At 49.8% G+C, this 22,625-nt stretch overlaps 1 protein-coding gene across 8 annotated transcripts in view; it reads left to right on the top strand.

The window, feature by feature from the left end:
• The window catches only part of CADM1 (cell adhesion molecule 1), a 349,360-nt gene extending 334,038 nt beyond the window's left edge, over positions 1-15,322 (top strand). For all 8 annotated transcript variants that reach the window (XM_070078614.1, XM_051819532.2, XM_002708407.5 and 5 more), the window contains 2 exons: positions 10,166-10,297; positions 12,326-15,322. In XM_070078614.1, the coding sequence (XP_069934715.1) occupies positions 10,166-10,297; positions 12,326-12,444 (251 nt within the window). In that variant the 3' untranslated portion in view covers positions 12,445-15,322. The remainder of the gene's footprint in view (positions 1-10,165; positions 10,298-12,325) is intronic.
• Positions 15,323-22,625: the final 7,303 nt, after the last annotated feature.

Below are 22,625 nucleotides of genomic sequence, written 5' to 3'. Positions count from 1 at the left end.
AATGAATAATGTTATCATCCATCCCCTGCTGTACCAGGCTAGAAATTGCATCCTGCCCGTATCATGGATACAATGTTACATACCGGATTTCCTTCTGAACCCTGATGGGCTGTCTTTTCCTTGCCCGTTCCCCCTCTGCCTCCATTCGCCAGTGCTCCTTCAGTTAATGACAATTTCATAAGCAACATATGGTGCTCCACGCTCACCCTGCACAGTCAGTCGCCCAGCTGATCCTCCTCTTTAATCTGCATAAAAAAATCACGCTTGTGTGTAGTTGAGTGATTTCATTATTGGCAGACCTGGGGAGCTTATCCAGTTCTACTTTGAACCCTTTCATTTACTTTTTTGGGTGTTAACTTTATTGATGATGGAGCCACCAGAGTTTTGAATTGTTTTATCAATTACATCTGCTGTTTCCTGGTGACAGCTGGTGGTTATTGCCACCCATGTGGAATAGAATAGCTTTAAGCATATTTATCTTTCTATTTTATTTTAAAACTTTTTAAAAAATGTCTTCCACTGCCTCCCTCCCTTCAGCAGTGGAGGGGCCTTCGGGAACTCTTCAGCGGAATGAGGTGGTCAACAGTGTGCCAGGGAACGGCCCCACAGCCCAGTCAGAGCAGGCCATCCATCTTCTGCCCCGGAAGCCAAGGCACCGGCAAGAGATTCCGGCGCTGTCCTGAGTCCCCGAAGCACGCTCTCAGCCCTGGCCCTACAAACGAGAGCGTGATCTGGAGAAACTCCGAAACATCTCCCTTGCAGGCCACCGAAAATGCCTGAGTAAAGGTCAAATTCTTTTTTTTTTTTTAAGATTTATTTTTATTTATTTGAAAGAGTTACAGAGAGAGAGACCTTCTATCCATTGGTTCACTCCAAAAATGGCTGCAACAACCAAGGGCTGGGCCAAGATGAAGCCAGGAGCTTCATCCAGGTCTCCTGCATGGGTGCAGGGGCCCAGGCACTTGGGCCATCTTCCACTGCCTTTCCCAGGCACATTAGCAGGGAGCTAAATGAGAAGTGGAGCAGCCGGGACTCGAACTGGCACCCGTATGGGATGTCATCACAGCAGACTAACCCGCTATGCCACAGCACTGGACCCAGAGGTCAAATTCTGAATGGCTGTGATGACCCTGGCGTAGTCTAGTGTATTGAAGGAATCTGGGTGGACCAACTAAAGTCTCCCAACTGGATTTAAAAGGAATCTTGGGCCCTAAGTGGAATCAACATTGGGGTCATGGGGGCCTGTGAAGGCATTTGGATCCAATTGTCAGACTTGGGTAGAACAGTGGCCATCTGATGACCAGGAATTGTCCTACAGTCCTGGCTAAGCTTGCTTAAAAGGTGAGAAACTGTCAATAGCCACATTATCATTTCTTAAAGGTTTATTTATTTTGAAATAATTACAGAGAGAAAGAGGGAGAGACAGAGAGGGAGGTCTTTCCTCTGCTGGTTCACTCCCCAAATGGCCACATTGGCTGGGGCTGCGCCAGGCCAAAACCAGGAGTCAGGAACTTTTTCTGGGTCTTGTATATGGATGCAGGGGCCCAAGCACCCGGGCCATCTTCCGCTGCCTTTCCCAGGCGCTTAGCAGGGAGCAGGATCAGAAGTGGAGCAGCCAGGACTCGAACCTGCGCTCCACCACAAGGTTGACCCCAGTAGCCATATTATTTAGGGGGATGCTTTCCTTACTGACCCAGATTGGGCAAGCAGGCTATTTTATTTCTTTGATAGGCTAATAATAATAATAATAATAGGCTAATAGTAATAGTAACAATTCAATGTAACAACAATAATAATAAAGAAGATGCCAAAAAACAGACAAGCTATAAAAATACACATAAGGAATCTAAAATGTGGTATGCTTTAGTATGCTTTAGCTCGTGTCTCCATCGTACTTGACAGTTTAGAGAGCTCTTGCACTCATATTCTCATTTGATCTTTGTTCATTCAAGAAGTTACTTGAGCTTCTCATGCTGGGCTCTGGCCTGGGCCCCAGGAATGCAGCAGTGAACAAGACCAGACGGGAGCAGGAGCTGCCGTGGGTGTGTCATGTGCCAGGCCCCGCTCTCCTACAGTGGTATCCGAGTAGGGGAGACCTGAAACGCAAGTCAATGTCAATGGCAAATGCTGGGGAAAAAAGAAAAATGGGTGAAGTGGAAGTGAGGACTGGGCCGGGGAGCAGCTCTTCAAGAAAGCTCACTCCAGACAGCCACGAGGGCAGGAAGGCCTGATGGGCGAGAGTGAGCCCATGGACAGAGTTTCAGGACAGTCCTGTGAGATTATTAAGGAAGGGGTGTTAGAGTGTAGGAGGTAGCTGGGGCCTAAGGGATTAGGGGGTGGGCATAAGAGGTGATCAGAAGCTGAGCAGGAATCTTCCTGCGTCTGGGGTTGACGGTGACCCTCCCTGCCCTGTGAAAGCCACAGCTTCCTCTGCTCTGCCATCTTTGGGAATCCCTTTCCTTGACCCCTTCTGAGGCAGCACGTGCGTCCACGGGAAGGAGGGACAGGTCAGCTCTCCGTAGCCGCCACGCACACAGCCATGTGGTGACCGGCCTGGGAAGTTCTTTCTTTTTCTCCCAGCACTATAGCTTGTTCTCCTGGACAGAGAACACCTAACTTCTGCTCTGATGTCTTCTCTCCTCTTGTCCCACTGACTCTCTGAAACTGTCGTATGGATTTCCCCCGGAGATGTTCCTAAATACCACAAGAAAGTGGCAGGTTGTTCAACAGTAGACTTAAAAAAAATATACTGGGTCCACGCTAGCTCGTCCTTGACTTTCCCACAACGTGAGTTTGAACTTCATCGTATTGTTGATCTTTCCCATAATCCAACATGCATGCTGCTATTTCCACCACGGGGAGGAAGGAGACCGCCAAACAGGAACTTTGCCTCCAAAGTTGCCAGGCCATGGTGCAAAGTGTGAATTCCAGTTCTACAGGTTGGACACTGCTTTGGGGTGACTTCACCATATTCATTAATCCATCCTCCTCACACCCCCAAATGCCTGAGGTCCCCAGACGCATCTTTCTTCAGAGAGAGATTCTAGTGGGAAATGTATGTTTAGAAACACTACACAGCTCTGTCTTCCTTATCAGGTGTCTGTTCCTTTAAGGAAAACTCTGGTGCCATCCTCACTGCCTTCCTGTCGCTTAAAATGGAAAAGGCAGTCACACTTCCAAGTCCCCATCATGATGAGACCAGTCGAGCCGACTCGTGGGGCATCCCTTTGGTCTCTCTGATGATGCTGAATGCCTGGGGAGAATTTGCATCCTGTTGCATCAAGTCATTTCTGTTTTAACCGATTTAATGTTGCTTAAATTAATTAAATCAAGGAGCTTGAGAGGGGAGAAAGATCGGCATTAAGATTTATATATGTATACTTGTTCTTATATATAGCTGACAAGTATTTAATGTCCTGATACTCAAATGGTATACCTGAATGATAACTTGAACTAGATGGCCTTTGGCTGCCAGGCCCAGAGCCTTGACCAGCACAGAGGATAGCTAGGCCACCAGTTGCACTGTGTGTCGATTCTGTACAGATACAAAAGAAAGACCATGGTGACTTCAATTCAGTATTTACTGGGCACCTTACCAGGTGTAGACAATGCCGAGTGTACAGTATAACAACCCTTACCCCTAGAGAGCTGACAGTTCTCTGTCTTAGGTCAGTGATGAGAACTGGAAAAGCCTTCTGTAGCCTTTAGCATTTTGCAGATTTAAATCTGGCAAACACTGAGTCCCTGTAATATGCCGAGCCTGGAGCCAGATGGGCCCTCTGATATCCAGCCACACATCGGCCTCTCAAAGTGACCCTGTAAAGTGTATCATTCTGCATGGTGCTCAGAGTGCCTGCCTGACCTGCCCAAAGTCACAGAAGGAAAGGAACAGATCCCAGCTTCCACCCCAGGCCTGTTGGCCTTCCATAGGACTGCGTGGGAGACAAGCTGTCAACTCCATCACCTGTCTGAGCCTGATTCTGGACGAGAACACAGGCCGAGAGCCTGCGTCCCGGTCACAGGGCAGCACCCTGTGCGGGACTTCTGATTTAAATGAACACGTATTGCGCTCTGGGGGCAGGATGAGGATGCTCACTGCAGTTCTCCTTTCAGTAGCTTAACATAGCTCCTTTGAAATCTTAGTATAGCTGCCCTTACGCTGCTAGAATTGAACGCAGCCGACAGTCGTCCGAGACGCCTGCGATGCTATATGGGAATCTTCGTGATTTTCTTGCCTTACAATTATTCCTTCCCTTCCACTTTCTAAGAAGACAGAAAGGAAAGGTTATGCTGCATAAAGGCTGGTGTGCTCCAATATATATTAACATCTTAATGGGAAAGCTGTGCATGTACTGTATACATTTACTACTCTCTGACAAGAGGGAATTAAATGTCAGAAGGATTTGTAGCATCTATAATTGAATTGGTGCTGAGAAAAGCAAATCTTAAAGAAGAATAACATATTAGGATTAGCAAATAATATGGCATTTTGTCAGCGCATGCCATTCAGGTTGTTCCCCTTCAGTAATAAAGTTGTGCTTTTTAAAATGCACACTTATTTTGGTTGCCAGAGATGTGAGCTACAATAGGTGATGAGAATGAGTAGCTACATTTGTCAGATGGGTCCATATTTTCTTGCCTGTGTGTTTTCGTTTGGTTGCTGTTTTTGAGGTCAGATTTTGGTTTTGCTTCAGATTCGAACAATCCCACTGCCGAGTGTTTTTTTTTTTTTTTCTATCAAGCAGGAAGTAGCAAATGATATCACAGTCCTTAACCTTTCCCAGAGGTAGACTAACTCCTACACCCCGGGAAGCTAGAGGCAGCATTTCCAATGTCTACACCAGTTCTAAGAGTTTTTCATTAAACTGACTTGTCCCGCAAGGCCCCAGCCCAGGAAGGAGACCCAAGCTGAACCAAGTGTCAGCACTGTCGCAGAGTCACAAGTTCGTTTTTCTCCCACTGCTCCATGTGGACAGGGACATGTCCAGCTGTCCAACAAAGTAGAAGTAGGGGGGCTGAGAGCTTTAGAACCTCCCCACGATCTAAATATTAACTTGTAAGTGAAGCCTAGGGTGGTTGAACCCATGAAAAGAATATGTGCAATAAGGGGCGTGAGTGGCTCTCCAAGTGTGTGAAACGTGCCTGAGAACTGGAGCCAGGGCTGTCTGAGACAGGAGGGTAAGCCAGCGTGCGCGGCCGCGTGCCCCATACTGCGCACTGCATTATACCTGGCCGGGAGGAGACCTCCGGTGGCCTTTTGGCAAGGAGGCTGACGTTGGACTGGAAACCCTGCAGCCCTGGGCTTCCGGGTGGGCAGCTGCACTGGCAGTGATGGTACTGCTCGGCGAGCCCCTCTGCCAGAGTCCCTGCCAGGAGCTTGCCTAGGATATACTGGCCACTGCCTGGTTATTCTCAGATCCCGCCCTTGTCAGCAGAACCTGCCAGGCTTATCAGAGGTGCGTGGTGGTGGTGCGCCCATGGCAGTCTCTGTTTCCCAGCCCACGCCTGGAAGAGTCGCCATGGAAACCAGGATATTGAACACAGGCAGCATGGCTGCCAGGGGGCTTCAGTGAGGCCACTCTGGCAAGTCTGAGGAGGGAGAGCTTGTAGGGGACGAGGAATCCCCCGGAGGCTCGGGAGGGAGCCAGCATTGCACCAGCAGTCCCCTGTCTCGGCAGGCCCTCGGGATGCAGTGCCTTTAGAATGTCCCCTTTATACTGCCTGGGAGGTATGGATCAGGCCCGGTCAACTGGCCCAGAGGAAAGCAAGCTGGCCTATTTGGGGCATTACTCCTGGGAGCTTCTCGGAGAGAGATTTTCGTCCTGTGATTTCTGAGATGCTAAGGGGAGAGCAGAGTGGCTGAAGGTGTGACCCGAGCAGTGGTAGCTGCCGTTCCATTCTGCAGCTGGCCTCACGCTCCCACCTGGAGCCGCGTTGTTTCAACTTGGTGCCAAACAACAACAACAACAACAAAAAACTAACTCACAAATACTGAAAGATTCATGATTTGTTGATCACATTCAGAGTGAGAGGAGCGGCTGTGGAATGGGCTAAGATGGGCAGGAAGGGTTGCCCCACAGCCGTGAGCTGCACAGAGCCCCTGCTGGCATTCACGGCGAGTGTCTACGAGTCAGTCACTGGAGGCCTGGGCCCGGTCCACTCGCGCTCCCGCGGCACAGGATTTGATTGAGATTCAGAACTCCAGAGGGGACCGTGCTACCCAAACACTCACCAGTTTTCCCTGCTTGTAACCCAATGCCCAAGTCTGGGGACTTTGGAAAGACAAGATGTTTATGTGGCTCTAGTGAGGGCTTCGTAGCAGATGGCACCTCAGTGGTGGGAACAAAGGATCACATGGCCAGACAGGAAACCAGGAACAGTGGGGCCTGGCCAGCCTTGGTCTCTAACAACAGCATTCTCGGGGAGACGTGGAGTTGGGAGAATCTCCCTAAGGCCTTCCCAGGGCACACCCCAGGGACTGAGACCCCCTCATGAGCCCCATGGCTTACAAGCCCTGGCCGCTTCACCACTGCCACCCGAGGCCAGGCTCCCAACACGTGAGCCCTCCGGGGACAAATCACCTCCGAACACAGCACCCAGCGCGTTGGGTTCTTCAACGCTGGAGCAGCCGTCGTGCTGTGAGCGTGGATCAGACAGGAACGAGGCTTGGCTTCTCAGGACGCTGGGACCAGAGCTGTGTCCTAGGATAGAAACTCGGGCCTGTTACCAAGTGAGAGGAACAGTTGGGCCTTCTCAGGGGACAAGAAGATGTGACTTCCTAAAGCAAGGAGATGCCCATTTATGTGCCCAGGGTCCGGGCGTGTTCACCAGTTTTTCAGTTGAGAAGCTGGGGCAGCTGGAGAGTCTGCCTCGGCCTGAATCAGACAGGAAGCCAGGAACCTGGAGAGGCTGTGCTGCCTGGGCCCCGAGAGGAGCTAGGCCTTAGGCTGACGGGGAAAGCCAGGGCCTTTCCACTTGGAAGCAATTTCTCAAGGAACTGGGCAGAGTTCTGGCCTTGTGAGTGGAGCAGGAAAGGTCAAGGGCCTAATGGACCTTCTGGTGGTTCACGGCTCCTTCAGGCTCCATTGCAGGCCGATTCGCTTAGCCCAGTACCACTGCCTGTAGCACTTTGTGCTGCCGCTTTATATGAAGAGCCGGATGCCGGCCCGTAGGTGGGAACCACCTCCCACCTGCCCTTGTGGAGCCAGAGGAGTCTGGAAACAGCTCTGCTCTTCCCCGGGGGCGGCCCCAGCCGTGACAGAGGCGCTGGGGAGCAGCCACAGCCCAGGAGGTGGGAGTGAGGCGGGCCGAGGCGGTGAGGAGTTCATAACATGCAGCGCTCCCTGTAAATTAAACCTCAGTTACCTTCTGTGTCCGTCTGCGGTAATTGAAGGCAGGAAAGATGTCTGGCTGATTAAGTGGTGGTAGTAAACTTTCTGATCAGAGTGAGTATCAGGAGATAGCTGGGGAGATTACCCTTATAAATAAGCGCCTGGGAGATACGTACGTCCTTGAGGGTGGGCACGATACCCAGGCCCCAGGTGTTTAACCTGGCATAGTGCAGAGGGGGACAAGCAACACGGAGCGCGTTTTGCTCTAAAGTCATGGGGAACAAAAATCAAATGAATAATTTAGGCTCAAACAATCAACCCCACAGGTGCACACCCTTGAGATTCTCTTGTTTGGGGGAAGTTGGTTTTTGTTTTACTTTATCATAGAGTGTGCTCGCTCGCTCCCTCCCTGGCTCTCCCTCTGACTTTTTCTTCTTGGGCTTCTAGAATGTTCCTGTGCCTAGCACGGAGGAAACAGTCTTTGAACAGTGGGCAAGAGACTGCCTTTCCCCGAACGGATAAGAGCTGGGCCTGGGGCAGCATCTCAGAGCTTCTGTCTGTCCGCAGTCTTCTCGGGGGGGGTGGGGTGTCTGTCCTCACCTCTTGCCTCTCGCACCTGGCAGTCCTCCCTCCTTGCTGCTCGCCCCATTCTGCTCTCCTCGCCCACTTCTAAGACATATGGAGTTTGTTGAAAGACACATAAATCTCAGAGGGTCTAAGCTCGTGGCGATTGGAGATTAATTCTCATTCCCACAAGATCCCCTATTTTGACAGCTCCCTAAGGAAAACACAGCTCACTGACTTTCCTGTTATTTTGGACCCCCACCGTGAGCAGCTCTGGATTTGTGCGGCTGGGGTGGGGTAGGGGGGAGCTTCTGGGGTGGGAGGTGTCCTCTCCTCCCGTGGACACCCTGTGTCCAGCAGCACCCCCGGGGGACGTGCTCCCCTTCGCCGAGCTCTGCTGCCTCCCAGGGCCGGCTTCTGCCTTGTTGGATTGGCTCCGAAGACGACCGAGGCTGTGGCACCTGCGGTCGGCAGCGCTCCGGGCTGAGGAAGGAGAGCCCTCTCCAGCACGTTTCAAGTCAAGCTTATTAGACGTGTTGCTAAAGGGGCTTGCACATCACGGAGCGGGCTAATTGGCTGCGCTGCACTCTGCCTCCAACCCATCTCCATTCTCCAATTAAACTCCCATCATCCTGGTGTCCTGGTGACCTGCTGCCGCCTCGGAGTTGGCGTTTCTGTTTTGGGTGTGGGTTTGGGGTTTTTCTGTAGTCCTTCCAGAGGTGATGTTAATGAAACACTTTTAAATACTCCATTTTTAAACAACAAAAAAATTGAACTCTTTTAATTAAAACACTTTTCATGGAACCCTCAGTCACGAGTTATTTCCCCACATCCTCCAGTCCTTAATCTCCGAGCAGAATTGGAAATATCGATAGAAAGTGTAAAACCATGCCCTCCTGCTGCAAGCCTTGTATCAGGTTTCGGCTCAAAAGAGCACCATTACCTTTAGCTGTCACGGATCTGTACACTTGATCGATAAACTTCAAATATTATTAGAGGTGGAGGCTTCAGAGATTTGCTCTGTTCTTTGGAGAGAGACAGAGATAAATCTTTCTTAAAAATTGACTTGAATTTGCACTCTCAGTCTTCCTGGTGAAATGCATTTCTCTTAGGCGTCCAGCGGCTGCAAGGGGGACAGATTTATGGGCCATGTGCTTCTTGTACTGAAAGATTTAAATGGTAAATCCTTCACATATGACTTCACAAATCATGTAAAGTTAAAAGATTTTTACCGTTTCTGTTGCTGCTGTGCTTAAATCGTAAGGTACAGCCAGTAAATCATTTTAATGGAGGTGTCTTACTTGACTCAATAAAAAAAAAAAAGACAATGGTTTAGCTTCCACTCCAAAATGTTAATGTATTAATCAACGGGAGAATAATTGTTTTTTACTACATTATAAATCTCGGGTGCCATTAGGATTTCAGCAAGGGGTGATGTAGCCACGTTCCTAAATTAAAATTGTTTACACTGCCATACATCCATTCTGCATTGCCATAGCTCATCCTGGGTTCACTCTGGAGTTGTTCCACAGCCAAACAGGTCGCTCCTCAGCCGGAAGAAGACATCCTGAGGGACTGATGCTTATAAGAGGAAATTAATTGCTCTGCGAGGTGTTAAATAAATAAAACAAAAGCCATCTGTGGCAATGGACAATTATTCCTTGCTGTCTGTTTTGAAATAGGTTTTTGGGTTTTAAATCGAGGCTTACACCCTCATACATCCTAGATGTAGTAAGCACGTCACTTGTCTTTAGTCTTAACAACCCTTGTTGTATCTCAAGGCAGCCGTGGCTGTGTGAGCTCCTTGCTTTTCCTCCTGCGTGTCCCTATCAGGAAAGAAGTCACTGGGGCGTCCGTAGGCAGGTGCTCTCCCCTCCCCTCTGCAGTTCCTGTCTTTGCCTACAGGTGCCATTCCCAGTGCCCTTAAGTGGTGAGGTCAGCCTCCTTCATTAGGGCTTGCAAATAGGTGCGGATAGAGTGGACGCTGAGACTAGCTCGGGACTGGTTAGATGCTATTTCCGCCCTGCCTGCCTCCCTAAGCTGTTCCACGTGCGTTAGTGCTCCTAGGCTGCTTATAGCGCAATCGCCTTGTGGGGAGAAACGGATCAATTCAGCACTGGACAGGGCAGTGTGTTCCCTCCGTGCAGCTTGATCCATCTCCCAAGTCCTCCACTAAAAAGGTGACCTCCTGACCCCGGAGGCAGTGTCGCCAGGGCTCCTGGTGTGTCGGAACAAGCTCTACATCCCTGTTCCTCTTCTGATTTCAACAGATTCTCGAGCAGGTGAAGAAGGCTCGATACGGGCGGTGGATCACGCGGTGATCGGCGGCGTCGTGGCCGTGGTGGTGTTTGCCATGCTGTGCTTGCTCATCATTCTGGGGCGCTATTTTGCCAGACATAAAGGTAAGCAAGGAGCTTTGGCAGGCAGGAGCGACATGTCGCCACAGCCCCTGCGTCTGGGGACTCTCCAAGGTGGCCCCTGATAGGCAGTCTGGTCTGTGTGGCCGCAGAGCCTGGTTCCTGAGAGAGAAGAGCAGAAATCCTAGAAGCAGTTGATTGGGTCACTGGGAGTTGATGAGTAGCACTCCTTGATTTGGATTTTCTTTAAATATGAACCTTTGTAGAGTTGGGATTCTCCGATCCATAACTGGGGGGAGAAAGTAAAACCGATAAAAGTCAGGGCTGCTGTGCAAGGTGTCAGAGGAACCCCCAAACCATACATGTGGAAACAGCATGCCCGCACCTGCTGTTCGCAGGGAGGCGAGTGGACCAGCCCTGATCCCTGGCCCAGAAACAGTGGGTAAGCCAGTCACAGCAACAGGATACCCTGTGCCCAGGGTAAAGAAAAGCCTTTGCCTTAAAAGCCACATAAATATGTATTTTTTAAACTATCAGCGCAATTGATTTAAATTGCCATTAATCATCACACTTATCAGCTGTGCAGTCTGGATGGGCAATCATCTTCTCCAGTGCTCCCCCCGCCCCCCACCCCCGCCCCGTGCTGCTCTGAGCCTCTTCTCCCCTCTTGGTAATTTATTCTGCCTTTTCTTTGTCGGCCCTTGTCTTTCTCCGTTGTTTTTTCTCAAGCACTGTGCAGTGAGCTGTGGGGGTTTCTAGGTGCTTGCCTTCTGCTTGATTGTCATTTGGGTCTGGGGACGGTCCCTTGAGCACAGCAGTGGAGGTCCGAGAGGCTTGGCCACACCTTTAGGAAAACCGAGTGTCCGTCTCGAGCATCAAACAGTCTGGGACTCTCAGAGCTGTCTGTCCTCCGCCCTCTGCCCAGGCTCCGGGGACAATCGTCTGGCCATGAACTCCCCGCCCCCTCAGCGTTCAGGTGGCCGCAGCTGGCAAGGCGGAGAGGCCAGAGAACAGGGCAGGGCCTGGGCAAGCGCCGTGGACCTGGGCAGGGGGCCCTGGGCCCCACTCTGCAGAAGAAAAATGCAAAGGGTACCGGCGGGAAGCACTCAGCCCCTGCTTTCTCAGCTTTGTCACTTTGCAAAGCTGAAAACGCAGCGAGTGTCGTAGCCGTTTTTGATAGAACAATCTTCAGGAATACAGGGCCTGATGGGCGGAGGGCTGTACGAGCATGACAGACTGACTTCCGCCTGTGTGCCATACCGAGGTGCAGTCCTTGTCTTTCTCCATGTGTACTGTTGGGCTTTGGTGATGAGAGCGTCTCCAACTTTGTAACGTGCTGTCTACTGTCGTTAGAAAGTGGCCGTGCCAATTAGCAGCTCCATGAATCCGGGGCCCGCTAGAGTTACCTGATGAGAGGGAATCACTTGTCCATCAAGACCCATCCCAGGCCCCGCTGCCGGCTCTTATGACGTTCAAATGATTTCTCCATCTGGAAGCCACTGTGAGGTGGAAGGCGTAGGAAAATCAAACCTACCTGTGCGAGTTCCCGTTCCTTCTCTCCTATGGAAAGACAGTAATGATTCATGGAGCCAGGAGACTATGGTTCAAACAAACGCCTTGAGATGACAAGAGCAGCAGCAGCAGCATCGCCAGGGCCCTAATTCATTCGTTGGCTAATTGCTCTTCCTTGCTTTGGTCTTTAACCACGTCCGTGCTCATCCCGGTCATTGGTCTTTGGTGTTTGCCGTTGACACGTTAGTCAGCAGCTCTCCTGCTTTCTGCATTTTTAGCTCCCACTCCCGTCTTCTGCTGACATCCTCTGGCCATCATCACTGCTCTAATGTCTCATTTGCTGAATTATATCGCAGCGGTTCAGTTGGAGTGGTGCCTTTGGAACCCCCGGATGCCCATTTGTCTCACCCACCTCGCGCGCTCTTCTTCCAATTGTTTTTTCCCCTCTGCTGCCTGCACACCACTTCGGCTGATGATGGCCATAAAGCAAGTTGCCATCTCTGTGCCACTTTACACAGAGGCCATCAGACAGTCACGGTGCTTTACCCCTTCATCTTTCAGGTACATACTTCACTCATGAAGCCAAAGGAGCCGATGACGCAGCAGACGCAGACACGGCTATAATCAATGCAGAAGGAGGACAGAACAACTCGGAAGAAAAGAAAGAGTACTTCATCTAGAGCAGCCTTTTGTTTCAATGAGGTGTCCAACTGGCCCTATTTAGATGATAAAGAGACAGTGCTATTGGAACTTGCCAGAGAAATTCGTGTGTTTTTTTATGAATGGGTGGAAAGGTGTGAGACTGGGAAGGCTTGGGATTTGCTGTGTATCAACAAAATGTTCTTTGAAAGTACGCTCTGCTGTTTGACACCTCTTTTTGGTTTTTTTTGTTTTTTTTTTTAATTTGTATTACTTCCTACCAAGTCAAACTTGGACACTTGGGTTGAGTTTCAGTAGATTGCAGAAAATTCTGTGCCTTGTTTTTTCGTTGGTTGTGTTCCTTTTAGTTTGCCTTTGTGCGCATTTATTTTTCCCAAAATATTTTTGAAATTTTTTTTTTTTTCCAAAATCTCCCCTTTTGGAACTTACCTGCTGGGATTCCTTAGAATCTTTTCCTCCCTCAACCCCACCCCCTTTGGTTTTTTTTTTTTTAATTGTTTTAACTTCGTTTTATTTTTGCAGTAACTGCTTTCTGTTCAAACTTCAGTTTCATAAAAAGGAGAACCAGCACAGTTTAGATTTCATAGTTCAGAATTTAGTGTATCCATAATGCATTCTTCTCTGTTGTCGTAAAGATTTGGGTGAACAATGAAAACTCTTTGCTGCTGCCCATGTTGCAAATACGTAGAGCAGTGAAGACTAGAAAATTAGACTGTGATTTCAGAAAATGTTCTGTTTGCCGTGGAACTGCATTACTGTACAGGGTTACCTGCAAGTGAGGTGTGTCACAATGAGATTGAATCTGTCTTTAATTCCGTATCTGTAGACGGCTCAGTATAGAAACCCCACGCTGTCCAGAAAGGTTTAGGGCAGAAAGGACGCCTTCATTTTCAATGCCCTAAACAGACCTGACAGGTGAGGTCTGTTCCTTTTATGTAAGTGGACAAATTTGAGTTGCCGCAGGAGGGGAAGTAGGGAGGGGGGGAAGACCGTTCTGCTCTGGTTATTTCTGTTCCAAATGATCCCATCCACCTTTCCCAATCGGCCTGACTTCTCACTAATTTGTAGGAAAAAGCAAGTCCGTGTGTTGTGCGAGTGACTGAATGGGCCGGGTTTTTGGTTTTATTTTTTTCTTTTGTGCTTAGTTAGGGAGGCAGTAGGATGTGGCCTGCATGTACTGTATATTACAGATATTTGTCATGCTGGGATTTCCAACTTGAAACCGTGTGAAACTTTCATTCCTTCAGATTTGGCTTGACAAAGGCAGGAGGCACAAAAAAGAAGGGCCGGTATTGTTCCCACACTGGTCTGCTGTCCACCTCGGTTCTCGAAAGGTCAGCGCAGAGGTGGACAAGCAGCAGGTAGGGATTTTCAGTTACTTAATCAAAACTCCAATGTGAGTGTTTTTATCTTTTTACCTTTCATACACTAGCCTTGGCCTCTTTCCTCAGCCTTAAGAACCATCTGCCAAAACATTTCTGATCCTCGCATGATGGCAGCCATAGCGCATAGCTACTAAAATAAGTTACCCTGGACACGACTTGGGTGGGGAGCCTTGGGGGAAGGGAGAGGAGTCGAGTTGCCGCTTAAGGTTCTTTTAAAGAAAGGTGGGGGTTTTTGTTTTTCACTGAAATGTCTAGGAAATCTAGAAGTCGTTCTGAAGGACGCAAACTAAACTCTTACCATATGTGTTGGTAAGGCTCCAAATTCCAGAGAACAGTCCCTATGGAAAGATGGCATCGAAAAAGATAGATCTCTATATATATATATAAATATATATTATATAACATTTTCAGTGAGTAATTTTGGATTTTGCAAGGTGCATTTTTACTATTGTTACATTATGTGGAAACCTTCCGCTGATTTATTCAAGGGGAAAAAAAAGTGTCAACTCTTTGTTATTTGAAAGCGTGTTTATTTTTCTCGTCTTTATTTTCATCTTTGATAGAACCATTGCAATATGGGGGCCTTTTGGGAACGGACTGGTATGTAAAAGAAAAATCCATTTTTTCGAGCAGCATTTTGTTTACCCCTCTCCTATCCCTAGGCACTTAACCAAGACAAAAAAAAAGCCACAGCGAACATCCCTTTTTCAATGGATTTTATAATGTGCAGCTCTGCTCCGAGCCCTTAGCACCCATCCTGACCATAGTATAACCATGTCACAGGGTGAGAAGCATTTAGCATGTTGTTGAAAGAATTTTTTTTTTGGTTCTTTTTAGAAAAAAATGAAACAAACAGAAAAAAAAAAAAAACCTACCATTGCTCACAGAATTTGGCATCTCATTTTTTGGGACCGCCCGTCCTTCTGTTTTGAAAAGTGTACAGTAGTGCCGTGTTCCTGATGTAACTTTATGGCTTATAATGTTGACATGTCTCAGGTTCATGTGTTTCGATTGGTGTTTTCCGTCTCAGGTAGATTGCAAAGTGTAGGCCCCACACATTGGAAAAAAATAATAAAACAAAGCAAAAACAGGAAATTATGGGTTTTAGTTGTATATTGGTTTATGTATTTTTCTTAAGTATACAGTGCACTGTTTGAAATGTATTGTTGAGTATTACTTTGTACAGGTTGATCACTTTTTTTAGAGTGAAGAAAGAACAAACTTGTTTTTCTTTTTGTGTTTTTTAAAGGAATATAAAATAATGAAGGATGTATAATTGATGCCAAATAAGCTTGTTCTTTAGTCACACCGGCGTCTTATTTTTCCCTTTAGGCCAGTTCTGTTTTTAAGGTGTACATGGACAATGTTACAGTGTAAGAAACTCCATATCCATATGTTCTCATTCGCATTTTGTATTGGTTCATGTATACCATTTTTACAAAAAAAAAGAAAAAAAAAGAAGTACTATAAAATATCTGTCTTCTTAATAAAAAAAATTAATGTTACAAAGTGATCCTTTACTCTCTTTATGGACTTCTTGTGGCTGCCTCGGCGGGAGACGAGAGGAGGGCCTCTGGGCCCAGCTTCCTCCTTAGGACCCTGTGCTGGGCGCCGAGCCCTGGCGGTGGGTGCTGGGATGTGCTGCCGGCGGGGTGTCTGGGGACCGCGTTCTCTCTTCTCTTCTCCACTCACCCGTCCTGTCCTTGTTCTCTCCTCCCCTCTCAGTGGACAGGTGAGCCGGGTGCCTTGGCCGGGTCGGGCTCCTCCACGTGGACTCCACGCTCTGTGCAGGTGTGCGAGACGCGCTGGCGGGCCAGCAGGACAGCGCTCTCCTGTGGATTTGTCTCCTGCCCTCACCCACCTCTTCACTCACCACCCCCCACCAACTTTCCTGTGTTGGCTGCTCCACCTGTCTCTTCCTTTGGGATTTCGTGTCTTAACGACTCATTCTCCCTCCTTCATTTCAAGTTCTCTTTCCTTTCGCAAAAGAAAGAAAGAAGACTGGAGCATGGAGCCCGGGCTTGGCTGCCTGCACGAAAGAGTTCTCACTTACTGTTTAACAGGTGCTGAGGCTTCCGGGGCGGGGTCGCCGGTCGCTGTGCTTGCCTTGCAGGCTGCAGGGGGCAGTGGCCGCACTTGACAGTGGCTGATGTTAGCCATGCCAGGGTAGCCTGTGGGCAGCTCCAGAGCATCCTTCCCCCACTCTCCGCCCAGCTGCCGTCAAGTCCCCCTTTGCTCTCTCGGCCAGGTAATGGGGCGCGCTCAGCAGTTGAAGGGAAAGGTAAGCTCCAGAAAAGCCAAAGCCTGTCTTTCACTTTGGCCTCTTTCACCCTGGTCTCTCTCTCTCCGTCTCAAAAAAAGATCAGTTAAGCAGCACGCCATCCCAGAGCACCTGCCGTGTGTCCGGCACTGTCAGGGATGCAGAGCAGTGCCGGGGTGGCCCGAAAGCCACCTCCCGGGGCATCAGTCCCACCACAGGAAACGGGCAGTGCCCCTCAGCCCCGCATGCTGCACCAAGCACTGTGAAGGGGCCGGCAGGGCAGTGGGAATCAGCTGGAGGGGGAGATTGGGGAAGACTGCTGAGTCAGCTTCCCAGAGGGGCTGCGACCCCAGCTGGATCTTAAAGGGCGGGTTAGTGGAGAAGGAGTGTGAGTCCGGGCTGCAGACAGCAACAGCCCAGCCCGCCTGCTGATTGCGTGGGAAGAATAAAGGAAAAGCGATCGTGCGTGTAGGGCGCCATCAGTCTTCTGGCTGTCCTCAGTCCAGGCACGGGGATTGAGATTTCAGGAGCCTCTGCCAACTTGAGCGGCGCGTGGGGAGCAGTGGGGAGCCTTCATTCCTCAGACCTTTATTAAAAGACCCACAGAGGGTGCAGATCCAGCGCACAGGCCAGAGCGAGACTCCTGGGTTCACACTCCTGCCCCGCCTCCGGCGAGTGGCCCCCCCCCGCTTCCCTGGCCTTGGCCTCCTGCTCTTACAGTGGAGCTCCCCACAACCTTCAAGGTGTCAAGACAGAGACTTGAAGTCAGTGCTTGGGCAGCAAAGTAAGTCATGTTGGGCACAGGCTGGATAAAGGCCAATGGGGACTAAAAAGATAGACGTGTATCCAGGAAGTGGTTATACTCGAAGGGAGCTCTTTGGATTCCCAAGTGTTTGGACGCATCATGGCCCCACTAACCGCCCCCTTAGAATGCTTAGTGGCCCTTCCTCCCCATTCCTGGTGTAGCCTGGCAAGCCACGTGGCACGCAGCCTCTTTGCAGCCCCCAGCCCCCTCCCCTCTGTAGCACGGGGCTCCAGATTCAGCTGAAACTTGCAGAAGGGGGGACCCCAGAAGTTCACTGAACTGGGGCAGACTTGAGGTAGCAGCTTGCTACCGTTGGTCATGTGAGCTCCTTAGAGCATGCAAGTCAGAAAGCCCCAGAAACAGCCCCCGGAGCAGGAGATGGTGAGTTGCTGGGGCGTGCCTTGCACACGAGAGTGGCAATGGTTCTCTTCCCTCCAGAGACACTCCGCAAACGTTTTGACCCAGTTGCATTCCCCAGACACATCAGCCGGAACCCCGAGGTCATCTGTGGGTGTTAATTGGCACAATTCTTGTCCCGCTGTGGAGTCACTCCAGGGAGAAATGTTCCGTTGATTCTGTCATCCAGAACCTGAAAGCAGATGTACACTCACCGTGCTACAGGTGGAAAGACACTGCTTACATGAGGGCATTTTTGTTTCATTATAAAATTACACCTCAGACTAAGACACGTTTTGCCAAGAAGCCAAGTACATAGTCCTTAGTCCTAAAGAGCTGGCAGCCAAGGCCCTTCACGGTGGAGTTTGTATTTACAGCCACATGTGTAGGACTGGAAGTATTTCCATCATGAAGCACTTGCACATCCCAACCTCTGCAGAAGGAAGAAGGGGCTCTTGGCTGCCATGCACGTGACCTTGTGGGCCAGTATCAACAGAGCCGGTGGTAGGATCATAATAGCTACTCAGCAAGCAGATGGAGTTGACCAAAGGGAGGGTGGCCAAACCCCTGGCCACCTTAGTCTCTATATTCTTATTCTGTGAGAGCCCCCAATGCTGTATTTCAACATGTCAAAATGGGCCTCTGATTGGATCGGCAGCATTCAGGACCCCCACATCACCCACCACGTGGTAGGAGAAGGGCTTTGGATACAAGGATAATGGGAGGACCCCACAACCACACAACCAAGACTGAGAGCAAGAATCGGCTGTGTTTTAAAGTCTACCGTCCTCAGCATCCAAGCTCTTAGAAACTGTATTTGGTTTTTCATTCAAGTGGCCATAAAATGTCTACTGCCCCTAGTGGTCAGTGTGCAGAAATACAGCTCAAGCCTGAATGTGAATTAATTCCTGGGAGAAACCTGACTTTAAGTCTATTGCTTTTCCTCTCTTGCACCAGTTTTCCTCCCTCCAAGTCCTTTGAAGTGATGAGAGCCGGGGAAGGTGGGGACCACTCCCGCGGGGCAAATCAACGCCTGCCCTGGGCCCGGGACTTCAGCTGCCCTGCAGACGGCACTGGCTCAGTCATATTCCAGATGTGACCGCCGCAAATCTTCCCGAAGTGCTGTCTTCTCAGGTTAATTAATCACCAGGCTTAAACTTGCTGTTACCAGCAAGAAGTCCATCCTGAAGTCAGCAATGTTACGATTGCTTCTTCTAATACTGTTTATCCTGCATTAGTGTTTACTTAGGGGGAAAATTGATCCGTAATTGATATTTCAGCCTTCCAGAGCTGGTGTTGCGAGAGCCAGATACAAGCCTTTAATAGCAGGCAAATATTTAAATCTCTTAATGGTTGCTGCATATTGAAATGTGTGACTTTATCACTCTTTTCGGTTTGTTTTCTCTGTAGTTGTGTATTTCATCGTTTAAACTTGCAACGGATGCTGGCAGGCTGGAGTCTAGCTAATCCACAAAAGCTGTTTGCTCAGACCCAGCAGACCTGATTAGAAAGTATTACTATGGAGGGGAGTCTTCTGCACTAATCAGTCTCTGTTAGCTAGTGACGAAATTACTATCCATCTCTCTCTCTCTCTCTTTCTCTCCCTCTCTCTAGGCCTGTTTTCTCTAACCTCCTCTCCCAGAATAAAGTGATGAGGGCAGCTGTAGTGTTGCCATTAGGAGCATGCAGCCTTTATCGTTTGGACAAGGAAGGGGAATGCCATTACTGTCACCTGAAATGTCCTCCTTGGGTTCTTTGCTCCTACCTCCCTGCCAAAGCCCATTGCTGCTGCTGAAAGCATATAACACTCACAGCTGTTCTTGATGGCTTGATTCTTAACACAGCCAGAGATGTAGCCCGGGAGATGCATAAGACAGTTTATGGAAAATAATAGATTTCCTTGCAGAGACACCAAGGCGTCGAGAAGGGCCTTGAATCACGTTAGGCCCAGCCAAGATCACCAAAATTTTCTTCCTTTCTGGCTTCCGTTACAAAGGCAATTGCTTAAAAAAAAAATGCAGGCCCTCTTGAATTCTCTGTGTTTTCCTGATTGGTTTCTATCAGCACCCACAAGCCTCTCGCTATGGCGGCCTTTGTCTCACTACTCACCTGCAGCAGCTGGGAGATCTGAGAAGAAGCAGTGCCTACAGACGTGGAAAGAAAAGGATGCTTCCAAGTGGAGAAGAACTCCCAGGGAAGCCAGCTCAGGAGAGCCGGGACCAGGTCCAGCGGCCTGGGTGCTCCAGAGACAGACACAGACGGCTGTGTTGGACACCATCACTACCATCCCAGCACGAGGGTGGGGTCCCTCCCTCCCTGTGCGGCATCCCCGAGTGGCCAGCACAAGAAGTGGTATAGTTAGAGCCGCTAGCTTCAGCTACCTAGCCCTGTCGCAAGGCCCTGACGCTGAGACCCGCCCAGCCCTTCTTAGATAGAAAGGTCTGGTGATGACCCTCACTATGGCTGCTCCGTCACAGATGTTGGGAAGGCTGCGAGAATGAAGCGGCAAACAGGTGCACCACAAGCTTGCAGCTTTCAGTTTCGGCAAATGCTTGTCAGAAGCCACGTGTTTCCTTGCCCCGCCGGGATTCCCCAGCCGTGCGGGGAAGGAGAGGTGGAGGGCTCGGCCAGCAGGACCGGCTAGATCTCGCTTCCTTTCACTGAGCTGCAGCCGCAAACGCCCCCCAGCCGAGTGCCGCCACTCTCCCACTGTTCTCACTCTCAGCTTCTCCTAAATGGAAACCATTAATCATACTAAATTGTGCAATGATTCTGTGATAGGGAGAATGCTGATGGCAAAAATCATTCTCCTTTGTTGTGCCAGGCAGGCAAAAGGCAGAAGTATTAGCTCGTTGCCCTGCCTGGCTCCTCGCAAATGCTGACCATGTGTTTGCCCACGCAGCTGCCTCTGTGCACACAGCTTATTTTAGCAGCCATCCCAGGCATCCCAACTGTTGACAGAACAAGACGCCCTCGGCCACCTCTTCCTTATTCCAAGGCTTGCCGGGGAGACCTGTGACTGTTGGGCACCCCTGCAGTCTCCCTCCCGTCCTGAGGTCCCCAGCTCATGGTGTGGGACCCATGCAGAAAACCCAAGGCAGTCTCTGGTGTGGTGAGCTGGTTAGAGAGGCTGGGCCCCCGCATCCTGCTGCCAGAAGAAGCCAGGTGTGGGCACCAAGGAGGCTTTTTTTTTTTTTTTTTTTTTGCCTTTTAGAATGTGATGTCTGCTTCTCTTTTGACAAACCTCTTTGTAAGCCACCCCTTCTGAATTAGAATCATTTTCCAAAAGCTCTTAAGCTATGATTAATGCCAGGGCTGTTTTTAACAATCATCCTGCCAGTCTTAAGCTGTAGTCATTTTCAATAATTTGGAGTGCTCAAAGGCAAGCCAGGAGTTTGTTGACAACAAAACCCGTAAGAGCACAGTCAGGCAGCCACAAAAGATGGAAAAGCGAAGGGACCATTTGGGCTTAGCTGGCTTTCTGCTCCCAGAGTTTCGCCACTAAAAGTTTGATTGAACGCTCACAATGCATTAAGGATCCAACTGTGAACATGACTCGGAGAGAGGGCTGCCAGCCCGGCTTTTGTGTGAACAAATGAGCAGCGTGTTTGGAGGGCTCCTGGTTTATTTATGGACATGTGTGGCTCATTCACGCCGTCCCCAAACCAGAGCTCCCTCGTTTGTCTTCCCTTTGCCAACACAGAAGATCAAGAAAGAAATGCCGTTGCTTTGCTTGGGGGCTGTTTACTTCCCATGAATGCTGAGCGAGTCTCTGGCTAGTCCTTGGGAATCCTGCTTCATGGATGACTCCGGCCATTTCTCCAGTCCTGTGTATTAAACTAGCGCTCTCTTTCTAATCTTGGCAATTTCACGCTAGAGTATCTGTCTGTTCGAGAAGCCCAGACGGAAGGAAGCTGTGGCTGGAAATGTCCATGACACAGGTCGACTTAGACTCGGCTTCAGACAGCACTTATTTCTAGCTCCTTACTTTCTCCCCCAGGGACTCGGCGCTGGGGGCTGGGAGTTGATCCCGGTGAGTTTGGTGTAATTGGTAGACATGCGTGTCTCAGTTCAACCCTGCCAGCACACTAGTTACTGGGTAGGGTGCGTTGCTAGCTGGGAGCACGCCCACTCCCGGTTATGGGGGGGGGGGGGAGCTTTCCATCGCTGGCTTCCACTAAGCCCCTCTCCCCCGGGAATCACAACAGGAGCCCCAGTCCCGTGCCCACCATGGCCTCAGAGGCATCGTTCACGCTCCTGCTCTGTGTGCACTGACTTGAAATCCCCTCTTTCCGAGCCAGAATGAACAGGTCTGTGTTTCTGTCTTGGCTAGAGCGGGTGTTGCCCACCGGGGACACTGGCAACCCTCCTCCGTGCACCTCCTAAGAGTTTACTGCTTTCCCTGACAGCATTTCGGGGGCCTTATTGGGATGTCATCCCACCCAGCCTGGCAGCTGCTTTAGGATCACGAAGCTTTCTCCTTTATAGTCCCTCTCTTAGCAGCAGCAGCAGCGGCTCCCAAATGGGAACCCTGGCAGTCGTTCCCGACTCCGTCTGCTCACCAATTCCTGCCCACTGTCCCTAAACGCTTCCCAGCCTTGACCCAAACTTCTTAACTCCCTGCCGCCTGCTGCCCCCAGATCCTATACAGCTGTAACCCGAGGAACGTCTCTTGCCTGGCTTCCCCACCATGAGTCCTAAACCGAGTTCCTCCCTCGCTAGGAGATCAGCCTTGGTTGACCTTCCAGTGCGGAATAAATCCAAACGTCCACCACTTACCCTGGCGTTCCAGTCTCACGCTGATTCCCGCAGCCCCTGCTCCCACCGGCTGCCCCCAGGTTGTGTTGCATCCTCACCCACACCTCTGTGCCTTGGAATATTCAGGGGCTGTCCACCTCCCTGCAGCTCGATTCAGGTTGCCTCCCTGTGCTTGTTCAATCCCTCGCGCTTACCTCAATTTGTGTCTTTATCACATATCTGAACTGTTTGTTTACCTTCTGTCTCCCTCAATAAAACAGTAAAGTCCTTGAGAGTAGAGACTGTATCTGCCCCTCCTCTGTATCTCTGAAGCCAAGTGTGCGTTATCTGGCCTTGTGCTCAATAAATTATTGAATAATACGAGACTTTTTTTTTTCCATCTGTGGTTGGATTGGTCTTAAGCCTGGTGAGGTCTGCTCTCTTTCCTCTTTCTACACTCAATTCTAAAGTTTCTCTATCTCCTTTGGTCAATTTTTGGTTTGGTTTTAACTGCTTTTCTTGTCTTGGTGGTCAACATCACTTTCCCCCACCTCTCCCCTCCCCTGTCTCTCTAGGCTGTTGTATCCATTAAAGTCAATTAAGTATAGTGCCTGTGTC

This window comes from Oryctolagus cuniculus, chromosome 1, assembly GCF_964237555.1.
Source record: "Oryctolagus cuniculus chromosome 1, mOryCun1.1, whole genome shotgun sequence".
Classification (NCBI taxonomy): Eukaryota; Metazoa; Chordata; class Mammalia; order Lagomorpha; family Leporidae; genus Oryctolagus; species Oryctolagus cuniculus.
Note: the sequence above shows the minus strand (reverse complement) of the source record. Positions and strands in the feature narration are given on the sequence as shown.